The following is a 21,354-nucleotide window of genomic DNA, read 5'->3' as shown; positions in this document are numbered from 1 at the left end:
GGTCGCCAGATACGGGATTTGATTTTATTACGTTTGCATCCCTCCAAACTAGACAGCATATTAAAAAGCAGAGACATTACTTTGTCAACAAAGGTCCGTCTAGTCAAGGCTATGATTTTTACAGTGGTCATGTATGGATGTGAGAGTTGGACTATAAAGAAAGCTGAGCACCAAAGAATTGATGCTTTTGAACTGTGGTGTTGGAGAAGACTCTTGAGAGTCCCTTGCATGGCAAGGAGATCCAATCAGTCCGTCCTAAAGGAGATCAGTCCTGGGTGTTCATTGGAGGGACAGATGTTGAAGCTGAAGCTCCAATAGTTTGGCCACCTGATGCGAAGAGCTGACTCATTTAAGAAGACCCTGATGCTGGGAAAGATGGAGGGCAGGAGGAGAACGGGACGACAGAGGATGAGATGGTTGGATGGCATCACTGACTCCATGGACATGGGTTTGGGTTGACTCCAGCAGTTGGTGATGGATAGGGAGGCCTGGCATGCTTCCGTTCATGGGGTCACGAAGAGTCGGAAACAACTGAGCGACTGAACTGAAATGAACTGTGCCCTTCCTACCATCTTGTTGCTGCTTTTCCTTTGTCTTTGGACACGGGGAATCTTTTTTTGGTGGGTTCCAGTATCCTCCTATCAATGGTTGTTCAATCAGTTGCGATTTTGGTATTCTTGCAGGAGGAAAGGAGTGCGTGTCCTACTCCTCCATCTTGGACCGGAACTCTACGGCTTGCATTGTTTTCTGCTAGATAGAGCTGGTCTAGAGCCCTTATTTTTGGCCACATGTCTGGCACATAGCCACATCTGCCTCATTCTTTGTCACTTGTGAGTGTCTGATCCCCTGAGCCAGAGTGTGATTGCCCTGGGATTAGGCCCAGTGTTTTCAGGGGATGTACCCCATACAGCAGTGTCACTGAAGTCATAGTACCCTCAGTCTTATAGGAACAGGTAAACATAGGAATCACAACTCAAAAACCAATCACAGAAATCCTTCAAATAGTTAAGTTGCCCAGAGGTCTTCTGAGCACCTCTATTGTGAAAAAAATTATTTCTCCATATAGGTATATTAACACTCCAAAAGTTTGAAGAGACTTGTAAATGTTTGCTGTTTGGGGAGTTCTACTGGTTGCCTGGTTTGAGTAAAATTTATATTGTCCTGTGCTTGCAAGAATGCTTTTGCAGTACTATAAGGACTTACAATTTTCATATTGCCCTTTGTCACTCAGTACAGTATTTTTTCAGATCCTTGGAGTTTTGTGACCTGGTGATGTTGAAAAAAATTACCAGCACAGTTACTGAAGGATGACATGTTGATTCCACCAAGTCTGGTGCTGCACTGAACACTGCCCTGTGCTACAATTCATCCCAGTCTCCAGCCAGGAAAAATCCCTGTAACTGGGAGGTAGTGGGATTCCCATTTGAACAACAGGAGGGATGAAAGGATTTGAAGTTGGTTATAATAGGAAATGGAATTAACACATAGAAGGCTGAGGGGGAGGGCCCTGTTGTTCATATGTATTAATATCATGGCACTTGTGCTTAATTGCTCAGTTGTGTCCAACTCTTTGCGACTCCATGGACTGTAGCCCACCAGGCTCCTCTCATAGGATCTCTGGGCAGAATACTGAAATGGGTAGCCATTCTCTTCTCCAGGGGATCTTCCTGACTCAGCAATCGAACAAGGGTCTCCTGCATTGAAGGCAGATTCTTTACCAGCTGAGTTACCAGGGAAGTCCCCAGGTCTTTATACTTCAAATTCAATCACATCAGTCTTGGTCTGCACTGATCTCTAGGTATTCTTGAGTATGGGGGTGTTTTGGGTTTTTTTTGACCATATCTATTATTTTTTGAAAAAGCTAATTTTTATTTTATATTGTAATATATTTGACTTACAATGTGTTGTTTTCAGGTGTACAGCAAAGTGATTCAGTTACACAAACACACACACACATACACACATACACATATATATATGCATTCTTTTTAGATTCTTTTCCCATATAGGTTATTACAAAATACTGAGTAGGGTTCCCTGCGCTATACAGTAGGTCCTTGTTGATTATTTGTTTTATATGTAGTATGGTGTTATTTATCTATCAACGTCCTTCCCATGCCAAGGTTTCTTCAATTTATTTTACTTAGTTATGCCTTTTCTAAGGAAAAAAAAAAAAAAAAACCTACACACTATTTCAAGATTGACCATAGAATCATTTAAGCACAAGAAATTCCTTATAAAGAGCATCTTATTAAACCGTTACCTTGAAAGGCTTTAGAAAATAATCTCTGCAGTGCAGAAAATGTCATTGGGACATTAATGTTTACTGTTTAAAAGCATTTTTAACTAGGACCTCAAGATTGCAGATGAGTTTCTATAGTTAGCGTAACATATTTTAAGTCAGGGAAGTTCCTGTAGGTTTGTCACTGTATATTAAGCTGGGAACAAAGAAATTCAATGCTCTGCAAGTCACAAAAGTGGTAAACAAAAACACAGACTGCCATGCTTCTCAGCACTGTTCATCTCTGAATTGCTCTTCCAGGAAAAGGAGAACCATCTAGAGAGTTGCTTTCATCATTTACGACTCAATGCAAAATCGTAGAGTTGAGTAACTTTCCAAATTGACTTACATTTCTCAAAGTGGCTGTGGGTTCAGAATCATTATAAACAGCCACTTTTCCTTAGCACAGAGCAAACAGGTTTTTTAATCCGATGTTTGGGAAGATTACTTTATTCAGTTGTGGTTTTTGTGGATTTTTAAGTATAATAATAAGTGAAGGACTATTTGTTGGGATGCATGGGGTATTATGTGTATTTTTGCTATTCTTAGTTGTTCTTTTCACTTAAAGAAAAACAGGGATTTTGTGGGTGGAGTTGCAGGGAAAGGGAAAAGAAGGTCAGGAGGAAGTATTAGAAATGATAGACTTTGCAAATCTATGAACCCCTCCTATCAGAGCATCTCAAAGGGATTTACAAACAGAGGTTACTAGTCAGGCTTTGCGGGAAATGAACTTGAGCAGCAGGGAAACCAACTAACTTCCCCAAGGTCACTGGGCACAGCAGTAAGTACAGAGGAGCCAGAGCAGCCAGTCTTTAGACTGTCTGCTTGAACAAGTTTTCTGCGCTCCTATGGTAGAAATTTACCCACAATTCCCTCAAATCAGCTAGCCTAATAATGATTAGGAAAACTAATTTACAAAATAATTGAAGGTTATCCTTTGCAATCAGGATGCCAAAAAACTGACAAGGTCATAAGTTAACTGAAAAATAGAGATAAACATAAACATAAAGTCTGTTAAGGAAGCCCCACATCCCAAATATTAAACTCAACATGAAGACTTTTTATATGAAAGGTACAGACAAGAGTTTAAATTTTTTTCTACTCGTAATTATGAGCAACTCTGAAATTCTCAGGAAGAAATCCAAACTTCAGACATTTAAAATGCATCGCAGGTAAGTTCTATGTCATAAACAGGAAGAAAACAGTGTACTCTTGCTGATACTAAAAAAAGCTATGAGCCAGGGAATGTTGAGAGGAAAGAAAACAACAATTCTAAGTATTGAGAAATGTTGAAAATCAAGAGTTTTAGGAAACTGTTCATGAGATTTTAATGCTTCTAGGAAGACAAATTTATCTAGAACTAAATGTTCTAGATGGTTCTAGTTCATTCAAGAGGAAATGAAGACATGCTCAAGAGATGGGCTGATGAGTATATGGTTGGTCCAAGACTAGAACTCTCTTCAGGTACAGAAGATAGAGATGTGTTCAGAATGAAGGCAACGTGAGAGTGAAGGCAAAGGGGTAAGGGGTGCAGACAGTGACTTTCCATGTTTTCTTGGGCACTGCTAAGATGACTGCTGAGATCATGCTCTAATATCGCCAGAATAGTGTCAGCTTCTCCCTGGAGCTGCTGTTTTCCAGTCTAACATTAGAGCAATTGCATTTAAAAGCTTATTAACTGCTCCATCAAATGCCCAAGTCTTACTGACTCAGAAACCCTCTTCCTCCTCCCGTGAAATGTTAAAAAGACTATCGGAAGGTAAATTAATCCACAAAGTATCTACTCATAGTATTAATACTTCTTTGATTATATTATATGGACTATTTAGCAGAGACTCTTTAAATGAGAGCAGGGTAGAAATTGGAATTCCAGGAGAGGTGTACTTCTTGAAAAGTAGTTTGACAGAATTTGCTTTAAAATAATTGCAAGGTAGCAGTGCAATTTGGGACACATTCACAGACTCTGAGATTCAAAAGCAGTATTCTAGATGGAAATTTAAATAATGTGGAGGGTGTGTATGCAGGAGAAGAAAGCGAAATTAATTTAATTCCATTTGCTGATGTGACTGCAGCACAACTATTTTTAGGTATAATCCAAACAGTGCATATCTTCTCCATTTTGATTAGTAGCAAACTGGCAGGGAGTCAAAAGAATTAGTATTTCTCAGCACATTATACCAGAAATGTACAAATAAAACTAAATTATCTGTGCCGATGTGTTTAATTTGAATTACAGCTAAGGTTAAATTTTTTTTTTCCTTCCAGAGAACTAATAGATCCAGCTTTGTTAAAAAAAAAAACAAACCTTTTTTTTCAAGTCTTTCACAAACGATACCAAAACTTAATAATTTTCGTTTTGACCATTGCTTAGAAGCTCTTGCTCAAAATCTGACTGCTAATATCATCCTGAGAAAATTCTGCATGCAGAATTTCCGCCTGGCAATTTTACATATTGCCAGAGGAAGTCAGCACGTTCAACAAAATGCGAAATTAAAATAAGCTAGGAAAATGTGCTTAACAAGGAAAGGTTTCACAATAGCCTCTTAGAAGTTATTAATAATTCCAGTTCCAAAGAAAGCCTAGACTGAAAAAATAAGCTCTATTTGCAAAGTTTTGTATTGGCAAGTTCACCAAAGGATGAAGCTATCTGCTGTACTAAGTATACATTCCTACACTGGAGGGAGAATTTATAGAAGCTGGAATATCATCGTGTCATATCCGGAGAACTTTACAGTGTGCAACCAAATCATAATCTCAAATGCAGCAAGTCAGTGAATCTTGGTCACATGTTCACTGTTTTTAAGGTTTATGGCTTCGGTACTGTTACACACAAACCTAGGGGGTAAGCTTGATTTTTCTGCCTGTTCACTAACTCCCTCCTGTCACTTCTGTTGAGCATGATCTCAACAGATTAAACAGGATGGACAGTTTTCTCTTCCAAATGCCATAGCTATGGGGATTAGCAGCCCAGGTTCCTACACTTCTAGGACAAGTCAATGTCTTCTTCAAAACAACATTGGTTGGTAGGGTGGCTCAGTGGTAAAGAATCTGCCTGCCAGTGCAGGAGATATGGGTTCAGTCCCTGGGCTGAGAAGATTCCCTGGAGAAGGAAATGGCAACTGACTCCAATATTCTTGCCTTGGGAGATCCCATGGACAGAGGAGCCTGGTGGGCTACAGTCCGTGGGGTCGCAGAGTCAGACACGACTTGGCAACTAAACAACAACATATATAAGCAACATATAAGTAGGCCCCAGAATTATAGTGGTTTCCTCTAACTCACTAAAGAGTTTAGATCTGTATACTAAACAGTTACTTTTATATATATATATATATATATCCATATATATATTTATATTTGTTATTAAAGTTTATAGGACTTTTCGTGATTTTGAGACCTAAGGTTTGACAGATCTATATGTAAGTTTGGGGCTGGAAAAATTTATTTAAATGTAAAGACTTATCTAGACAAAACAGGAAAGTGAAGCATTACCTGGTATTTGAGTGTTTCTTCAGATGAAACCAGACATTGTCTATTAATCTTGTGTGATTTAAAATAAAGAGGAACAAAATCCCTAACAAAATGTGACTTACATACTCTGGGGGAAGGGAGGATAGAAATGGACTGTATTTGTTCCTTGGGGAAAGGATAGTGAGATGTCATCCTGAAATTGATTTTTACATTCTCCAAAATACAATTCTTCAAGTATTTATCTTTCTATTTTTTAGTAAGTCTTGCCATCTCCTGCTCCACACCCCCCCTTTTTTTTCTCCTGGAGAAAGGGGTTAAACTTCATAGCAGCTTTTGTTGAAATGGCTACTGTTCATGCAACTTTCCGCTGATCTCTTAAAACATCGGCAACATTAACCTTTCTCAGAAGACTCTCCTCTCTCCTGGTCCTTAGAGTATCTCATTGCAGAAAAAGGGTAATTGGTCTTGACTTTCCTTGGTAGAGAAGAGTTTGTTCATGTTTCATCTCGGTATAAGCCAGAATTTTGTACTCTTCACTTTGGTTTCCTTACTATACGATCATGAAATGAAAAGCTTGTTTAAAAATACAAAGAGAAATACTTGAAGTTATTTTGGAGAATGCAGAATTAATCCCAAGATAGAATTTCACTATACTTTCCTTAGGAACTAATTTTAGGAAAACTATCCATTGAGGGTGTCGTAATCTTGTTAGGAAAATTTAAAACTTCAGATTTACTTCTCCCTGTTACCTGCCCAACCAGAACTTCCGCTGAAATGGTCTGTTTAATCATACAAGAGAAAAATCTTTACTTAAAGGCTCTTTTATGAATTTTCACTTAATCAGTAAAGCATTTTGCATTCTAAACAGTCACTGGATACACGTGCGTGCGCTGCAGGCTGCGATTTTCTGTTGGAAAACCAACTGTGAATGCCACTTACCAAATTCTAAGTAGACAGTGATGGTTCCACAGGCCAGTCTCCTTTCCTGCGTTGTCTGTACAACATTGCAGCTGAGCTACCTGACTCCATTTTTTTTTTTTTTTAAAGAAGATGCACAAGCTCAAATGTTACTTCTTAAGTCAAGTGTGGCAGATGGGATCTTGAAAACACCTCCAAGTAGTCTAGAATATTCTGGAACCGGCTATGAAAATGTAGGGCAAGTCTGCAGCTCTCTCTCAGTAGGTGCACGCCTTATTTGGTTTAGAGGCATTTTGCTATGCTCTTGAGTCATGAAAAGCTATTAAAAGAGCTCTATGGGAAATCCAGTCTATATTGCGAACAAAACAAACTGTCTTTTCCATTATCACTGACCCCCCTTACAGACACACAGTACATAATCTTTTTTTGTGCTTCATTGGTATTTATTGCACATGGACAAATTCCTCACATAGTAGTTAGTTGCACCAGAGTATAAATACTTGGTAAAGCACACAGAGGAAATAGTATTTACACACAAGTGCTAAATTTCACCAGCAGATTCACGTGTGCCCTTGGACATAAAAAAATAATAAAAAAAATCCTTAAGATAATTTTTTATAATATGGATACAGTACCATGATAAAAGAGTATAAAAAGGTATTTTCCAATAAATTGCTAGCTCAATAACATAACAGACAACAGAGATAGAATCTGAATTTTATTTTAGTTTTTAAGATCTGCCCCACCCCACTCCCATTAAAAAATATTTCATTTCTTTTTGTGCAAATAACATTTTCTGTGGACTTTACAGTTCCTAATACTGTGCAAAAAAAATGCCACTTTGAATCACGGCTTTTTTGTTTTGATTTTTTGTCTATACCACATGTGCAGTAATCTGAATTGTTTTCCTTTTTTCTTTTTCCTTTTTCTGTCCTGTCTTCAATGGACAGAGTCACATGTCACGAAGGCTCAGCGCCTGGTCCTTCCAACTAGTATTGATACATAAATAAGCTGTTTAATATAAACAAGTCTCTCTATCTGGCCGTGCAATGTGCACCGTGTGAGTGAGGTAGGAACCCCTCAGCCTGACCACCGAGGAGGCGTTCAGGGACAGCCCGCTTGCCCTCCGAAAGGGAAGCAAGGTGAGGCTTGTTCCAAGAAGAGCATAAAACTTCCTGAAACGCGATTTTTGCATCCATCCTTGCCCTCGGCTTTCAGAACAGGAGAAATAATTCCTCAGAAATTAAAATGGAATTTCTCTGAAAAGCAAAAGGAAACAACGTCCTGATAAAGTGTCATTCTCTCTCCTCTCTCTCTGGCTGACCGCTTCTGTTCCCAGGAATGGGATGGAAACTAAGTCGAGAGACTTTTACCTCCTAACGCTTCCCCCTTCCCTTCCCAGTCATCGCAGAAAGTGTTAAAAGCCACGTGGCGGGGGGGCGGGGGGAGGAGGGACTCTAAAGATGCATCACACGCACACACAGAAGGCTGGACCAGAAACAGGAAAAAGAACCCCAAGAACAATCAGTAAGCCACTCTTCCACCCCTCCCCAAACTTCTCCCACCTCTCCCCAAACTTTCCTTTCTGTGCGACGGTCCGTGGCTTTCCTATTTGCCCTTGGATGATGCAGACGAGGTTCGCAGGCTTCGAGTTCACCTGCTTTCGGTCTCGAGTAAACACAGACCTCTTTCCCGGGGAAGCGGTTCAGGGGCGCCCGGGTTCTCTTGCTCCTGGAGCGCACAGCCCGCGCCCGGACTGGGGAAGCCGGGGAAGGCGGGGAGGGGCGCCCGGCCCTACACCTTGGATTCCGAGGCGCAGCCCGGGCGGCTTGGCTCGTCCGGGCTCGAGTCGCTGTTCGCCGCCGCCCCGCCGTTGTAGCCAGCCCAGGGCTGCAGCAGGCGCACGGGCGGCGCGGCCCCGACGTCGTCTTCGTCGTCGTCGTCGTCGTCGTCCGAGGCGGCCCCGGGAGACGGCGACGGCCGGGCCACCGCCAGGCAGCCCGCGGCGCGCGGCGGGTCCCCGGCGGCCCCGTGGCTCCCGCAGGCGGCCCGGCGCGCGCAGCAGAGCAGGCGCTGGAAGGCCTTGCGGAAGTCGGGGCTGCGGCAGTAGATGATGGGGTTGAAGGCCGAGTTGGCGTAGCCCAGCCAGTTGAAGAAGACGAAGAGGCGGTCGGGCACCAGGTCGCGGTGGAAGGCCTTCACCACGTTGGCCAGGAAGAAGGGCAGCCAGCAGAGCGTGAACACGCCCATGATGATGCCCAGCGTCTTGAGGGCCTTCTGCTCGCGCAGGGCCACGAGGCGCGAGGGCCGCCGCTTGTTGGCGCGCCCGTTGGCCACCGCGGCGGCAGGGAGCGGCGGCCCGGGCGAGGGCGCGGGCGAGGGCAGCCGCGCGGGGCCGCTGAGGAAGCGGCGCTCGCAGCTGTCGATCTTCTTCACCTGCTTCTGGGCCTCGCGGAACACCCGCAGGTACACGAAGGCCATGATGCACAGGGGCACGTAGAAGGAGACGACGGAAGAGGTGATCGCGTAGCCCTCGTTGATGATGAAGTCGCAGCACTCGGGGTCGTTGTAGCACCGGCTCGCCTTGGCGTCCTTGTCCCGCCACCACTGCATGAAGATGGGCAGGAAGGACACCAGCGCCGAGATGGCCCACACGGTGCACACGAGGGCCCGCGCCCGCGCGCGGGTCAGCAGGCTCTGGTAGCGGAAGGGCGACGTGATGGCGAGGTAGCGGTCCAGGGCGATGACACACAGGGTCTCGATGCTGGCCGTCACGCACAGCACGTCCACCGAGGTCCAGAGCTCGCAGAAGAAGGAGCCATACTCCCAGCGGCCCCACACCACGATTGTGGCTCCAAACGGCACTACCAGCAGACCCATGACCAGGTCTGCGCTGGCCAGCGACATGATGAAGAGGTTGGTGAGCGTCTGCAGCCGCGGAGTCTTGGCGATGGCCACGATCACCAGCACGTTGCCCGCCACGATGAGCAGCACAATGAATGCCATCAGCAGGCCCATGCCGACCGTCCACTGCTGCGACAGCAGCGGGGGTCCCTCGCTGGCCGAGGTCAGCAGCGAGGCGGGCGGCGACGCGGGAACTAGCAGCCGCGCCGCCGTGGCCGCGCCGTCGGGGACCGGCGCGGCCGATGACAGGTTGCAGGGCTCGGAGGCGCCCAGGGCGAGCGCCCCCGCGCCCATGCCGAGCTGCGGAGGCCGGGGGAGAGGGGTGTGGCGGAGTTGGGCCGCGGTTGGGGAACCCCCCCAGAGGCCCGAACGGCGGGGCGCGCGGAGGGAGGTCGCGGCCAGGTCAGCGCAGCCGCGGCGCGGGGCCGGAGGCATGGGCGCCGGGCGCCTTCCCCGCCGGAGCCGTGCGCTGTCGCCGCCGCCGCCGCCGCCGCTGCTGCTGGAGCCGCTGTCGCTGCTGGAACAGCTGCCGGGACCTCAGCATGTTTCTGAGCTCGCGGAGCCCGCAGCCCCGGCACCCAGCACCCACCCCACCCGGCTCCCACTCCCCCGAGCCAACCCCCGGGGCCTCGCGTCAGGCTCCTGCAGCCAATCCTGGCGAAGGCACGCCCCTCTCTGGTTCCCCCCCACCCCCACCCGGCCCCGCCAACTCCTAGCACCCCGCCTCCACCGGCGGTTCTGCGGCTCTAGGGAGTCCGGGGCAGATCGCCAAGCAAGCCCCTCCCCAGCGCTCGCGGGTTCCTGCCCGCGCGTCCCTTCCAGAGCCCGCTTGGCTCCAGTGCCCAGTTCCCCTCGGTTCCCAGTCGCGCCCGGCTTCCACCCTGCCCCCTCCCGCGGCCCCCAATCTCCCCTCTCCTGCGCCCTGTTTGCCTCCGGCGTTTGCTTTCCGCTGCGCCCCGGCTCTACCCGCCGCCACCCATCCCATCTACCTCCAGTGCCCAGGTTTCCTGCAGAGCAGAGCTCACGCGCCCTTTAGCAGGAAGGGGACTTCGGTGTTCTCGAAACACCGGAGCGCCTTGGACGGTCTGTTCGCTGGGGGTGGAGGAGTCTGGCTGCAAGACTGTTTCTTGTATTGGGCAGCCTAGGAGGGTGTGTGTAAAGCCCTTCCTCTGTCAAGAGGAGTCCCAGCCAGCTCGCGTCCTGCCAGCTCGGGGATCGGATCGGAGGCGGGTGTGAGCGGTTAGAAGAAACTTTCCAGCGAGCGCCTTGCTAAAGCAGAGCGCGCATCTGTCAGGAACGCTCCCCGGGAGCTATTCTTGCAAGAAGCTTCTGTCGTTCCAGGGCAGCAGATGCAGAAAGCAAAGGAAGGTTTGTGCAGCTGACAGCTAATGCTGAGGACCAGTTGGAAAAATACACACTCCCAGGTCCCAGCTGATGGATGTGTGAGTATGGTGCAACGGTGTGTGCCGGTAATGTAAAGAGAGAGAGAGGCTTAAGGACAGGCATGTTAGAGTAAATGACACCGCCACGGAAGCTAGAACACGTTTAATTACTTTTCAGACTTTTCATGTTCAGTAATAACACCTGGATTTTGTGTTCTGTTACTCACGTGATTGTATGACTTGAGCTGGGTCAGTGCAAACAAAAAAGGTACATTGGCTTTGGGTGACACAGTAGTGAACTGAGATTTCAAATTTCTTGGTCTGCTGCGTTGCCTTCTCCTTTGCCCAAGTTCCCAGATTCTCAAAACTCTAGGATTAATTTTGGAGGGATGAGAGAAGAAAACATATATAAATACTCAAAAAGATTAAAATCCAATAGCATGTAAAGTTATATCAAAGGCTGTTGGGTTGGCAACTGAATGGGTTTAAAATTAGTGAGTCATTAGCTCTGCAGTGGTGTGACTATATGTGGGGAGGTACCTACAGGAAGGTGGCCCATCAACACACAATGTAGCCAAAGGTGTGCAAGCCCCTTGTCTAATTCCACCACAGTACTGGTCCTCAACTCAGCCTTGAAAATAAAAAGCTTTTAATTGAATCCTGAGAAATAAAGAGCTTCTAATTACCCACTTAAGGGTGCATGAAAATGTTACATAATGCTCACACATCCTTCTAGCATTGGAATAAAAAGAATAGTTTCTGAAAGGAACAAACTCATATTCTTACCTTGGAGAGAGCTCCCTAAGTCGAGAGCTAACAGCAATGTGTATTCATAAGCCATGGTGGTGGTTTAGTAGCTAAGTTGTGTCTGACTCTTGCAACCCCATGGGCTGTAGCCCACCAGGCTCCTCTGCCTATGGGATTTTCCAGGCAAGAATACTAGAGTGGGTTGCCATTTCCTTCTCTAGGGGATCTTCCCCATCCAAGGACTGAAGATGGGTCTCAGCTACTAGGGAAGCCCAACTTTTCTTTATCCAAACATGTAAATTTGCTTTAGGCCCAAACTTGATGATCAGTGGGTGGATGTGGGTGAATTACTTGTTTCTGCATCCCTGGCTTAGGATTGTCAGCTTAGTTCTGCCAGTTGGGGAGCCTGAGAAGGGGAAATGAGGGAAGGAGAGGGCTAGAAAGAGGGGGCTGGAGATCTGTACCCTAAGTTCCGTGTAGGCGCCCAGAGAGCGCTAGTTACCCAAGTCTCTGCAAACCTGTGTCCCCTTCTGACTTTTTTCTGTTCTCACCGTCAAGGGTCAGTCTCAAAATAGCCAAGGGGTTAGAGAAAGCAGAATTTAAGGTGGCAGGATTCTGAATGCTGGGCCATGCAGTGAAATGTAGGGAATGTGGGGAAGGCCACTTTCTATCGGGCGCCATCTTTCTGGCAAGTGGTGTTACCGGAATATTGTGTGCCAATTTCAAGGGCCCCTGAAGGGCAAAGGGATTGCATTTCTGTGAGTGATAAGGCCTGAACTTGGCTGCAGAGATTCAGTGCAGAAGCCTGGATGCCACTAGCATTACCATATGTACCAATACACACATATTGGTATATGTATATATGTATATGTGTTAGTCCTTCAGTCGTGTCTGACTCTTTGCGACCCCATGGATTATGTAACCTACCAGGCTCCTTTGTCCATGGGATTCTCCAGGCAAGAATACTGGAGTGGGTTGCCATTCCCTTCCAGGGGATCTTCCTGACCCAGGGGATCTTCCTGAGCCAGGGTCTCCTGTATTGCAGGCAGATTCTTTACCATCTGAGCCACCAGGGAAGCTCACCAACACACCAGAAATATCAGGACATGAGATGTGAATTGGTGAAAAACTCTCCTGAATTTTTTCCCCTGCTTACTTAGAGACAAATCAAGTTTCCTTGAATTTCTGGATAATAAATGCATTAAATCACAAATATCCAAAATCAGAAAGTTATTTTGATAGGAATTCCAGTGTAGGGCTGCAGGAATAAAGGGATTCCTGGGGTTCTTGAGGTTGTCCTTCAGTTGTACTGATGGAAACATTTGAAAGAGTTCGCTTTCTTTTAAAATAAAATATTCTCGGATTTCCTTTGATCCCTACACTTCATGACACTTTTTAAAAAAAAATTTTGAGCTGACATCTTTTTTTGGCCTTAGATAAGGATACAGGACTTCCCTCATAGCTCAGTCAGTAAAGAATCTGCCTGTAATGCAGGAGACCTGGGTTCGATTCCTGGGTCAGGAAGACCCCTGGAGAAGGAAATGGCAACCCACTCCAGTATTCTTGCCTGGAGAATCTCATGGACAGAGGAGCCCGGCAGGCTACAGTCCATGGGGTTGCAAGAGTTGGACACAACTTAGTGACTAAAGAGAGAGAGAGAAGGATATAAGATTAAGAAGAAAACCCATCCACTTATCCAGGTATTACTGCTGCTGCTGCTGCTAAGTTGCTTCAATCATGTCCGGCTCTGTGCGACCCCATAGACGGCAGCCCACCAGGCTCCCCCGTCCCTGGGGTTCTCCAGGCAAGAACACTAAAGTGGGTTGCCATTTCCTTCTCCAGTGCATGAAAGTGAAAAGTGAAAGAGAAGTCACTCAGTCGTGTCCGACTCTTAGCGACCCCATGGACTGCAGCCTACAAGGCTCCTCCGTCCATGGTATTAGATGTTGCAAATTTAAAATGAGGAACTCCTCCATTTCCCCATTCCCTACTCCCAACTGTTAAAACGATTCAGTTCTTGAGAACCCACAGATTTGATGATACTTTAGAAAGGAACAAAGCTGCAACACTATATGCTAATCACCACATTGAAAACGAGTGGGCTTCTTCCTCAGTATTTCTTGCTCTCACCTCTCCCATTCCCATCCCACTGCCTGCCTCTCACTCCTGAGCTTGGTTTGGGTTCTTCTTGATCTCCCCGCCTCCAGTCCTCCCCAGTCCATTTAATCTAGAGTGAAAGTGAAAAAGTCGCTCAGTCGTGTCCAGCTCTTTTCAACCCCATGGACTGTACAGTCCATGGAATTCTCCAGGCCAGAATACTGGAGTGGGTAGCCTTTCCCTTCTCCAGGGGATCTTCCCAACCCAGGGATCAAACCCAGGTCTCCTACATTGCAGGCAGATTCTTTACCAGCTGAGCCACAAGGGAAGCCCAAGAATCCTGGAATGGGTAGCTGATCCCTTCTCCAGCGGATCTTCCTGACCCAGGAGTTGGACCGGAGTCTCCTGCATTGCAGGCAGATTTTTCACCAACTGAGCTAGATTAAGGAAAGCCCTTAATCTAGCATACCACAACCAAATTAATTTTTCTAAAGTGCTACTTTGACCAAGATGCTTCTCTGTTCAGAGACCTCAGCTCCTCAACATGGCCTTCAACGCCCTCCACAGTCCAGTTCCAAAGAGCCTTTCCAGCAGTTTCATACTAGAACTCTCCGTGTCACCCTAGCTTGCAGTTCTGTAAGTTAGTTTTTGAATTTATACTCTTTTCTGTTTTTGTCATCTGTACTCTTTCTCACTGGAATCTTTCCACCATGAATCCCCTCCTCCATCTCTGTCTTATTGGATTCAGCTTTCAAGATCTGGCTGATATATTTTTTACATGACAGTCATCCCTGCCCACTGTTGCTAGAAATGATCTCTCCTTCCTCTACTTTTAGTAGTTACTTTGCTAATTGCATTTCAAGTGTTAATTAAAAGTATGTTGCCTTTTGATGTCTCTTATATTGTGATTTAATTTTTATAACTTTAAAATTTTTCTCTTTTCTTCTCATATGGATTGTAAGCCCACTGAGAGTGAAAGCCATCTTTATATTTTCCATGTTTACTAATATTACTTAACATTAATTAGCATTAAGCTTTGATTCATAGAGATTTACTGTTTAATTTATTTAAATATTTTCATATTTACTAGTATGAGAAATAAGTGTTTTTGGAGTTATGATCCTTCCTCATGCTTTGAGTTTAGAGTAGTAATTCATGCCCCTATAGATGGTTGGATGGCATCACTGACTCAATGGATATGATTTGAGCAAACTCCAGGAGATAGTGAAGGACAGGGAAGCCTGGAGTGCTTTAGTCCATGGGATCGCAAAGAGTTGGACATGACTTAGTGACTGAACAACAACAAATACCCTAGTCGATATCTTCATATAAATGTTTCAAAAATAAGCTTTACGAATATAAGGTAGGCTAATGAGATAAGTTTATATCATGTGCTGTGCTGTGCTTAGTCGCTCAGTCATATTCGACTAACTTTGGGACACCATGGACTGCAGCTTGCTAGGCTTCTCTGTCCATGGAGATTCTCCAGGCAAGAATACTGGAGTGGGTTGCCATGCCTTCCTCCAGGGGATCTTCCCAACCCAGGAATCGAACCCAGGTCTCCCACATTGCAGGCAGATTCTTTACCATCTGAGCCACCAGCGAAGCCCAAATTTATACCATACTTAGTAATAAATAAAGTGGGGCGGACATAGCTTAAGAGTTTTTCCAAAGGAATCATAGAAGTCCATATAGTAAAAACGCTACCTAATCTTTATAAACATTCATGGTAAATTACCTTTTCCCTTCATTTATGACATTCTGTATCCAGGCATTTCAAGCTAGTGACTTGAATCTGGATTCAAATTCTAGTTCAGATTAAAAGTCTGTATAGCAGTGACTAACGAGTGTCCCACCCAACCATGGTTATAAGTCACAAGCTTGGTGAAGACTTTTCTGTGTTTTAGTTGACTTTGCTGGAAAATGAGATTAAAATAATAGTGAGTAGCCTAACTGGGCAGTTTCTGGAAGGTTGGCCAGAAAGTCTGGGGGCAATTTCCAAGTAAATACCCAAGAAGTGTATCGAATCAGTTAAGTTAGCATAATTTGCCTTGAGGATGATAATAGGTGGTAGAAATCATTGATCAGAGCTCTAGTGGCTGTTTCTGAGAAAAGATATACAAGTTTTCACATAAAGCAATGTTACTGCTGAAACATTCTCTTAGCACTAAGCAAAGAACAGTCTGTGCCTGTGGCTGGCTTAAGGTCATATACTGATTTTGAAGCCACAGTTTACACAGGGACAAGCAGTTGCATCCACTGTGATAAGAAGAAGCACAGAAGACAGTGGTATAATCACAGCAAAGCAGGGACTACTTGGAGAATTCAGAAGTTCTCCTCTCTCCCACTTCCTGCCTCTTTGCCTCTTCCCCTCTTCCTGGTATGTCTAAAGAGTACACTGAACAGTGCAAGGGCCAATAATAATATTTTTCAAAATTTGGGTGTATTGGAAAGTGTTCAGACCTGCTAGGCAGAAGATCCAATTTTGTGTCTGGTGTCACTTTTAAGTTTGACCTTCAGTACTGGCTTCATCTTTAATATGAACTCACTGTTTGCTCCCTCACAGGGTTACAAATGGATGAAATGAGATGATGTATGTGAAAGCTTCTTGGAATCTCATACAGCACTGTATATTTGTAATACATCAAATGATGTCTCATCCCATCATCATGATATTTCAGATGATGAAAGGTGTCAGGATTTGCTTGTATGAGAAGACTCAATTCACTTATATAAGCTTCTCTATATCAACTGACTCCTTTCTTTCTCCCACTAGATATTAATACAACCCAGAGGCTTGGTTGGTTTGTGCCCAACTCTTTTCAACCCCATGGACTGTAGCCCACCAGGCTCCTCTGTCCATGGAATTTCCCAGGCAAGAGTACTGGGGTGGGTTGCCGTATCCTACTCCAGGGGATCTTTCCAGCCCAGGGGATTGGACCCGCATCTTGCGTCTTCTGCATTGCAGATGGATTCTTTACCACTGCGTCACCTGGGAAGCCCCAGAGGCTCAGTAACAGTAAGCAATTTTTAAATGCCTTTACCTTTGGGAAATCACCTTTAAAAAAAAGTCTTCCCCCCATTTTGGTGCCCTTTCTTATTAGATGCATGCATACATGTAAGCTAAGTCACTTCTGTCGTGTCCAACTCTGTGTGACCCCATGGACTGTTAGCCCACTAGGTTCCTCTGTTGGTAGGATTCTCTAGGCAAGAATACTGGGATGGGTTGCCGTGTCCTCCTCCAGGGGATCTTCCTGACCCAGGGATTGAACCAGAGTCTCCTTCACTGGCAGGTGAGTTCTTCACCACCAGCACCACCTGGGAAGCCCCTCCTTAGTAGGTACACTACTCCTAAAAAAGTATTTGTTTATGTGATTCTTTGACATGAATTCCTTTAAAGGATTTCAGTGGTGAAATATTAGCAACAGTGAAAGAATTTTTTTTCCTCAAGTAGTGCCAGTAAATAGTAGCTTTTTTAAAAAGGAAGGTAATTCAATGTAAAGTTTCGCCAACTTTCATAACTTCTGTTCTTATTCAGCTGTAAGATCTTACCTTGAAGTGCTGGCGGTGATGAGAGTGTTATCCGTATACATGAAAGCATTTGGCTAAGAGCTGTACTTCAGTTTGCCCAAGTCTAGAGCTTGTAATGATAACAAGCTATGCTAATTGTTGAAAACTCTAGGTTTTATTTTAACAGAGTCTTATTGTGCTCCTGATAAAATGATTATGTTGTAAACGCTGAGAAATCTGTAGCAACAAGAATCCCCTAAGCCCTGATTTTAAGTTTCTAAAGGGTAGAAATGATACCTTTTAAGCACGTTAACTCCCATTTATTTGGGTCATGTGATGATAGCTGGTATTTTGTAAATTCCTGTGCAATAAAGGAAACAGTTAAAGTTTATGTGGTGGTCAAGCTCAGTCGTGTTAGACTCTTGGCGACCCCATGGACTGTAACCCCCAGGATCCCCTGTCCCTGGGATGTTCCAGGCAAGAATACTGCAGTAGGTTGCCACTTACTTCTCCAGGGGACCTTCCCCACCCAGGGATTGAACCTGCATCTCCTGTATTGGCAGGCGGATTCTTTACCACTGAACTTTTAGGGAAGCCCCAAATACACCAGGCTTCCCTGGTGGCTCAGACGGTAAAGAAACCACCTGCAATGCGAGAGACCTGGGTTGGATCCCTGGGTTGGGAAGATCCCCTGGAGGAGGGCATGGCAACCCACTCCAGTATTCTTGCCTGGAGAATCCCCATGGACAGAGGAGCCTAGCAAACTGCAGTCCATGGGGTCGCAAAGAGTTGGACACGACTGAGCAACTAAGCACAGCACACAGCACACTCTCTAAAATAAAAGAAGACATTGTGTTTTCCGTTCACCCAAGGAAGATGGATCTGGGCCATCCAACTGCATGGAACTGCCAACGGGAACCAATGAAAGAAACAGGTTGCCATGCCTTTGGGTAGCAGACGAAATCATTTACCTTGCTTCCTTTTCACTCACTACTTTGAGTAGACCAAACAGGTATCATTTTCCATACATTTTTCCTCTTCTTTGTATTGGATATATATTTTTGTAGGTAACTGACATTATTTACTTACTATATAAATGCTTATCCAGATCCATTCAATAAATAGAGGCAAGGCAAGTCCTTTGGCTTGGAAGGGTAGAGTTCCACACTAGCTGGACACTATTGCTGCTACTTTAAATTTTTTGATTTATTTATGGCTGTGCTGGGTCTTTGTTGTTGGATGCAGGCTTTCTCCAATTGCAGCGAGTGAGGGGGGCTTCTCTTCGTTTGGTACATGGGCTTCTCATTGTGGGGGCTTCTCTTGTTGAGGAGCACAGGTTCTAGGCACATGGGCTTTGTTGTCCTGTGGCATGTGGGATCAATCCTTCCAGACCAGGGATCGAACCTGTGTCCCCTGCACTGGCAGGCGGATTCTTAACCACTGGACCACCAGGGAAGTCCCGCTACTTTAGTTTTGATAACCACTGCGGTCAGGGTTTGAAAATAAATATCAAACCTTCGACGTGACATTTATTTTCCACAATGTCCCATCTTTGCAGCTCCTTGAATAATACCTGTTAGAAATCTTTATCCCATGATAACTTTCTGTTTCTAGAGCTTTATCCCTTAATTAAATGTTAAGGGGGCAATGACCTTCTTTGTAGATGTCTTCTAAATATAAATTACTTTTCACACTGGTGAGAAATGGTTGAGTTTTTCCCTTCCTGTTTTAATATGAAGACATTGAAACAGAAGGAGAGGCATGCTTAAGCTTTAAAGGAAAGGGAGTTTTTTATTTTCCTGTCTCCTGAGCTAATCTTTAATTACCAGAGCCTTTATCCTTCACAGATTATGACCCACCTATTACTACTTGTCAGTGTAATTAAATTGCATGATCTATTTGGGTGCCTGGAGCAAGTCATAGAGTAGTTTTCTAAATAAATAAGAGATTCCATCATGGTATGTTTATTTGTATTTTTCACTCAGTTTAAATATAATAGATCTGAAAGAATAGTCATATTTATCCACACAAATTAAAGTTGCTTTGTTGCATTTCAATGTGGATTTGTGAAAGTGCCACATGAATACTAACTCTGAAGACAAAAACAAAAAACCGAAAATCCAAAAAGCAAAGCAAAGCAATTAAGTGATTTGGTTTTTTGTTTTAAGTCTGTAACTAGTGAAAAAAAAATTCACAGGAGACTCTTATTGAGACTCAAAGGCCCCAGACTTGTGATAACCTTGGGGATTTTATTGAAAAGTCAAAATGAAGCTGTTTGGGAGCTTGGAACAGAAAATTAAAAAGCAAGCTCTCCTTGTTGGGTCATTTCCTCGCACTAATACCTTTTCCAAACCAGGTAGCTATGTCATGGGCATGTTGAATATTTAGGCTCTCGGAAAAGCCTGGAAAATGCACCAAAATGGTATTGACATTTTAGTCCTGAAAATTTATTTTTTTCTTATTCTGGAAATATCTAAAGTGATGATTTTACTCCAACTTGTCACTGTTTCCATCCCACTCCTTACCTTTCCTCCTTCTGCTGCCAGTCAACACTGTAGGCATTTTGACATCTCCCCCATTACTAATTAATGGAGATTATGTACATTTTCATAGATCTCTCCTGAGGATAATAATCTTGGTTTAAAAAATTCCCGCACATGCATACTGGTATGTATAGTTTTCATAAGTTCTTACCTGGAGTTGACTTAGACTAGTAATTTATTAAGCAAGCTAAAAATCCGCATTTCACCTCACAGAAAATAATCAGTGTGTTATAGCATAACCAGTCTTGATGGGAGATTTTGAAACTATCCCTGGCTTATGCATTTTTGTTTTGCAGGCTTTTTATTACATAATTTCAAATTGTGGCATTTTAGTAGCATAACCAGTTATAGTGTGTGTGTTATAGCATAACCAGTCTTGATGGAGATTTTGAAACTATCCCTGGCTTATACATTTTTGTTTTGCAGCCTTTTTATTACATAATTTCAAATTGTGGCATTTTAGCAAGATGAGACTAATTTTTGAAATTAGTTGTGACGTTTACCTCTCTCTGTATACCGTCATGATTAAGCATGCAGCCTGTGGAATCACACTGCCTGAGTTAAAATTCAGGTTTTTGCCGGTTAGTAGCTGGATAAATTATCTGAACATCTTAGGCCTCTATTTCGTCATCTGTTAAGTGGGAATAATAATAATTGTACCTACCTCTAAGGTGTTTGGAGGGTTTGATAAGACACACAAAGCCTTTGGTATAGTGCTTGGCTCATTGTTAAGTACTTAATAAATGTTACTTTTTCTTTTTTTTCCATTCTCCCGCTCCCTCCTGCCCCCACTGCCACCAATGAGAAAGATCGTGGCAGAAAAATCCTCATTCTGCCCAAAACCAAGGGTGACAAAAGAGACGGCATCTAGTCCATGGAAATTGAATAACTGCATTTTCCTTTTAAGTGAGAGGATGCAGTAAAGAATCTAATTTGGTAAGTACTCTTTTGCTTTCAAAGGCAAGCTTATTCCTCTGTGGTTGTTTAACTTGATTATCATTCTGTTTGGGGAATTAGAATTTCTCAAACTAATTTTACATTATGGAAAGGTCATTGTAGAGATTTCCATCCTGCAATATAAACCATCTTCCAAATATATGAAACAACAGCAATGACCGAACAAAGCCCCACTTGGACTCTTAATAGAGAGGCTTATTTCCCAAGCTCTAATTGATTCAAGCTGCTTCTTTTTATGGTATAAATTCACAAGATCTCAAGGAGACCAGAAGGTTCTCTTGCGACTTGTTTTGTGTCAATGGAAGACATTTCGGTTGTCCTGAGGACAAGGGGTCTAACCAGCCCACACCCTAAGAACAGAGAGTAAAGAAAGAAGCAGGCAACAAAAGGTTTTCCCAAGACCATGTGGCTTAAACCCTCAGAGAGTCTTTCAGACTCCAACTCAGAACTATTAATTTTATTCCCAAAACAGATTCAATATCTTGTTTGGTCTCTGATTTTTCATAACAGATCAGGAGAAGCAAATTAAAGTGAAGGCACAAGG

At 44.3% G+C, this 21,354-nt stretch overlaps 1 protein-coding gene and 1 long non-coding RNA gene across 2 annotated transcripts in view; one reads left to right on the top strand and one right to left on the bottom strand.

Moving 5' to 3' along the window:
- Positions 1-7,375: 7,375 nt before the first annotated feature.
- Positions 7,376-10,124, bottom strand: ADRB1 (adrenoceptor beta 1). The gene has a single exon (XM_015103422.4). It carries the CDS (start codon positions 10,007-10,009, stop codon positions 8,465-8,467), a length of 1,545 nt encoding a protein of 514 aa, XP_014958908.3. The 5' UTR covers positions 10,010-10,124; the 3' UTR covers positions 7,376-8,464.
- Positions 10,125-16,835: 6,711 nt separating this feature from the next.
- LOC105604300 (uncharacterized) overlaps positions 16,836-21,354 on the top strand; it is a 63,592-nt gene continuing 59,073 nt past the window's right edge. The window contains exons 1-3 of the long non-coding RNA XR_003586577.3: positions 16,836-17,093; positions 18,187-18,322; positions 20,663-20,789. This is a non-coding gene — a long non-coding RNA (uncharacterized LOC105604300). The remainder of the gene's footprint in view (positions 17,094-18,186; positions 18,323-20,662; positions 20,790-21,354) is intronic.

The sequence above is a fragment of the Ovis aries genome, chromosome 22 (genome assembly GCF_016772045.2).
Source record: "Ovis aries strain OAR_USU_Benz2616 breed Rambouillet chromosome 22, ARS-UI_Ramb_v3.0, whole genome shotgun sequence".
In the NCBI taxonomy this organism is placed as follows: Eukaryota; Metazoa; Chordata; class Mammalia; order Artiodactyla; family Bovidae; genus Ovis; species Ovis aries.
This window is presented reverse-complemented; position numbering and strand designations above follow the sequence as displayed.

Excerpts from the sequence above, each read along its gene's own strand:
- ADRB1 (XM_015103422.4), bottom strand. The coding sequence starts at position 10,009 with ATGCCTCCGGCCCCGCGCCGCGGCTGCGCTGACCTGGCCGCGACCTCC.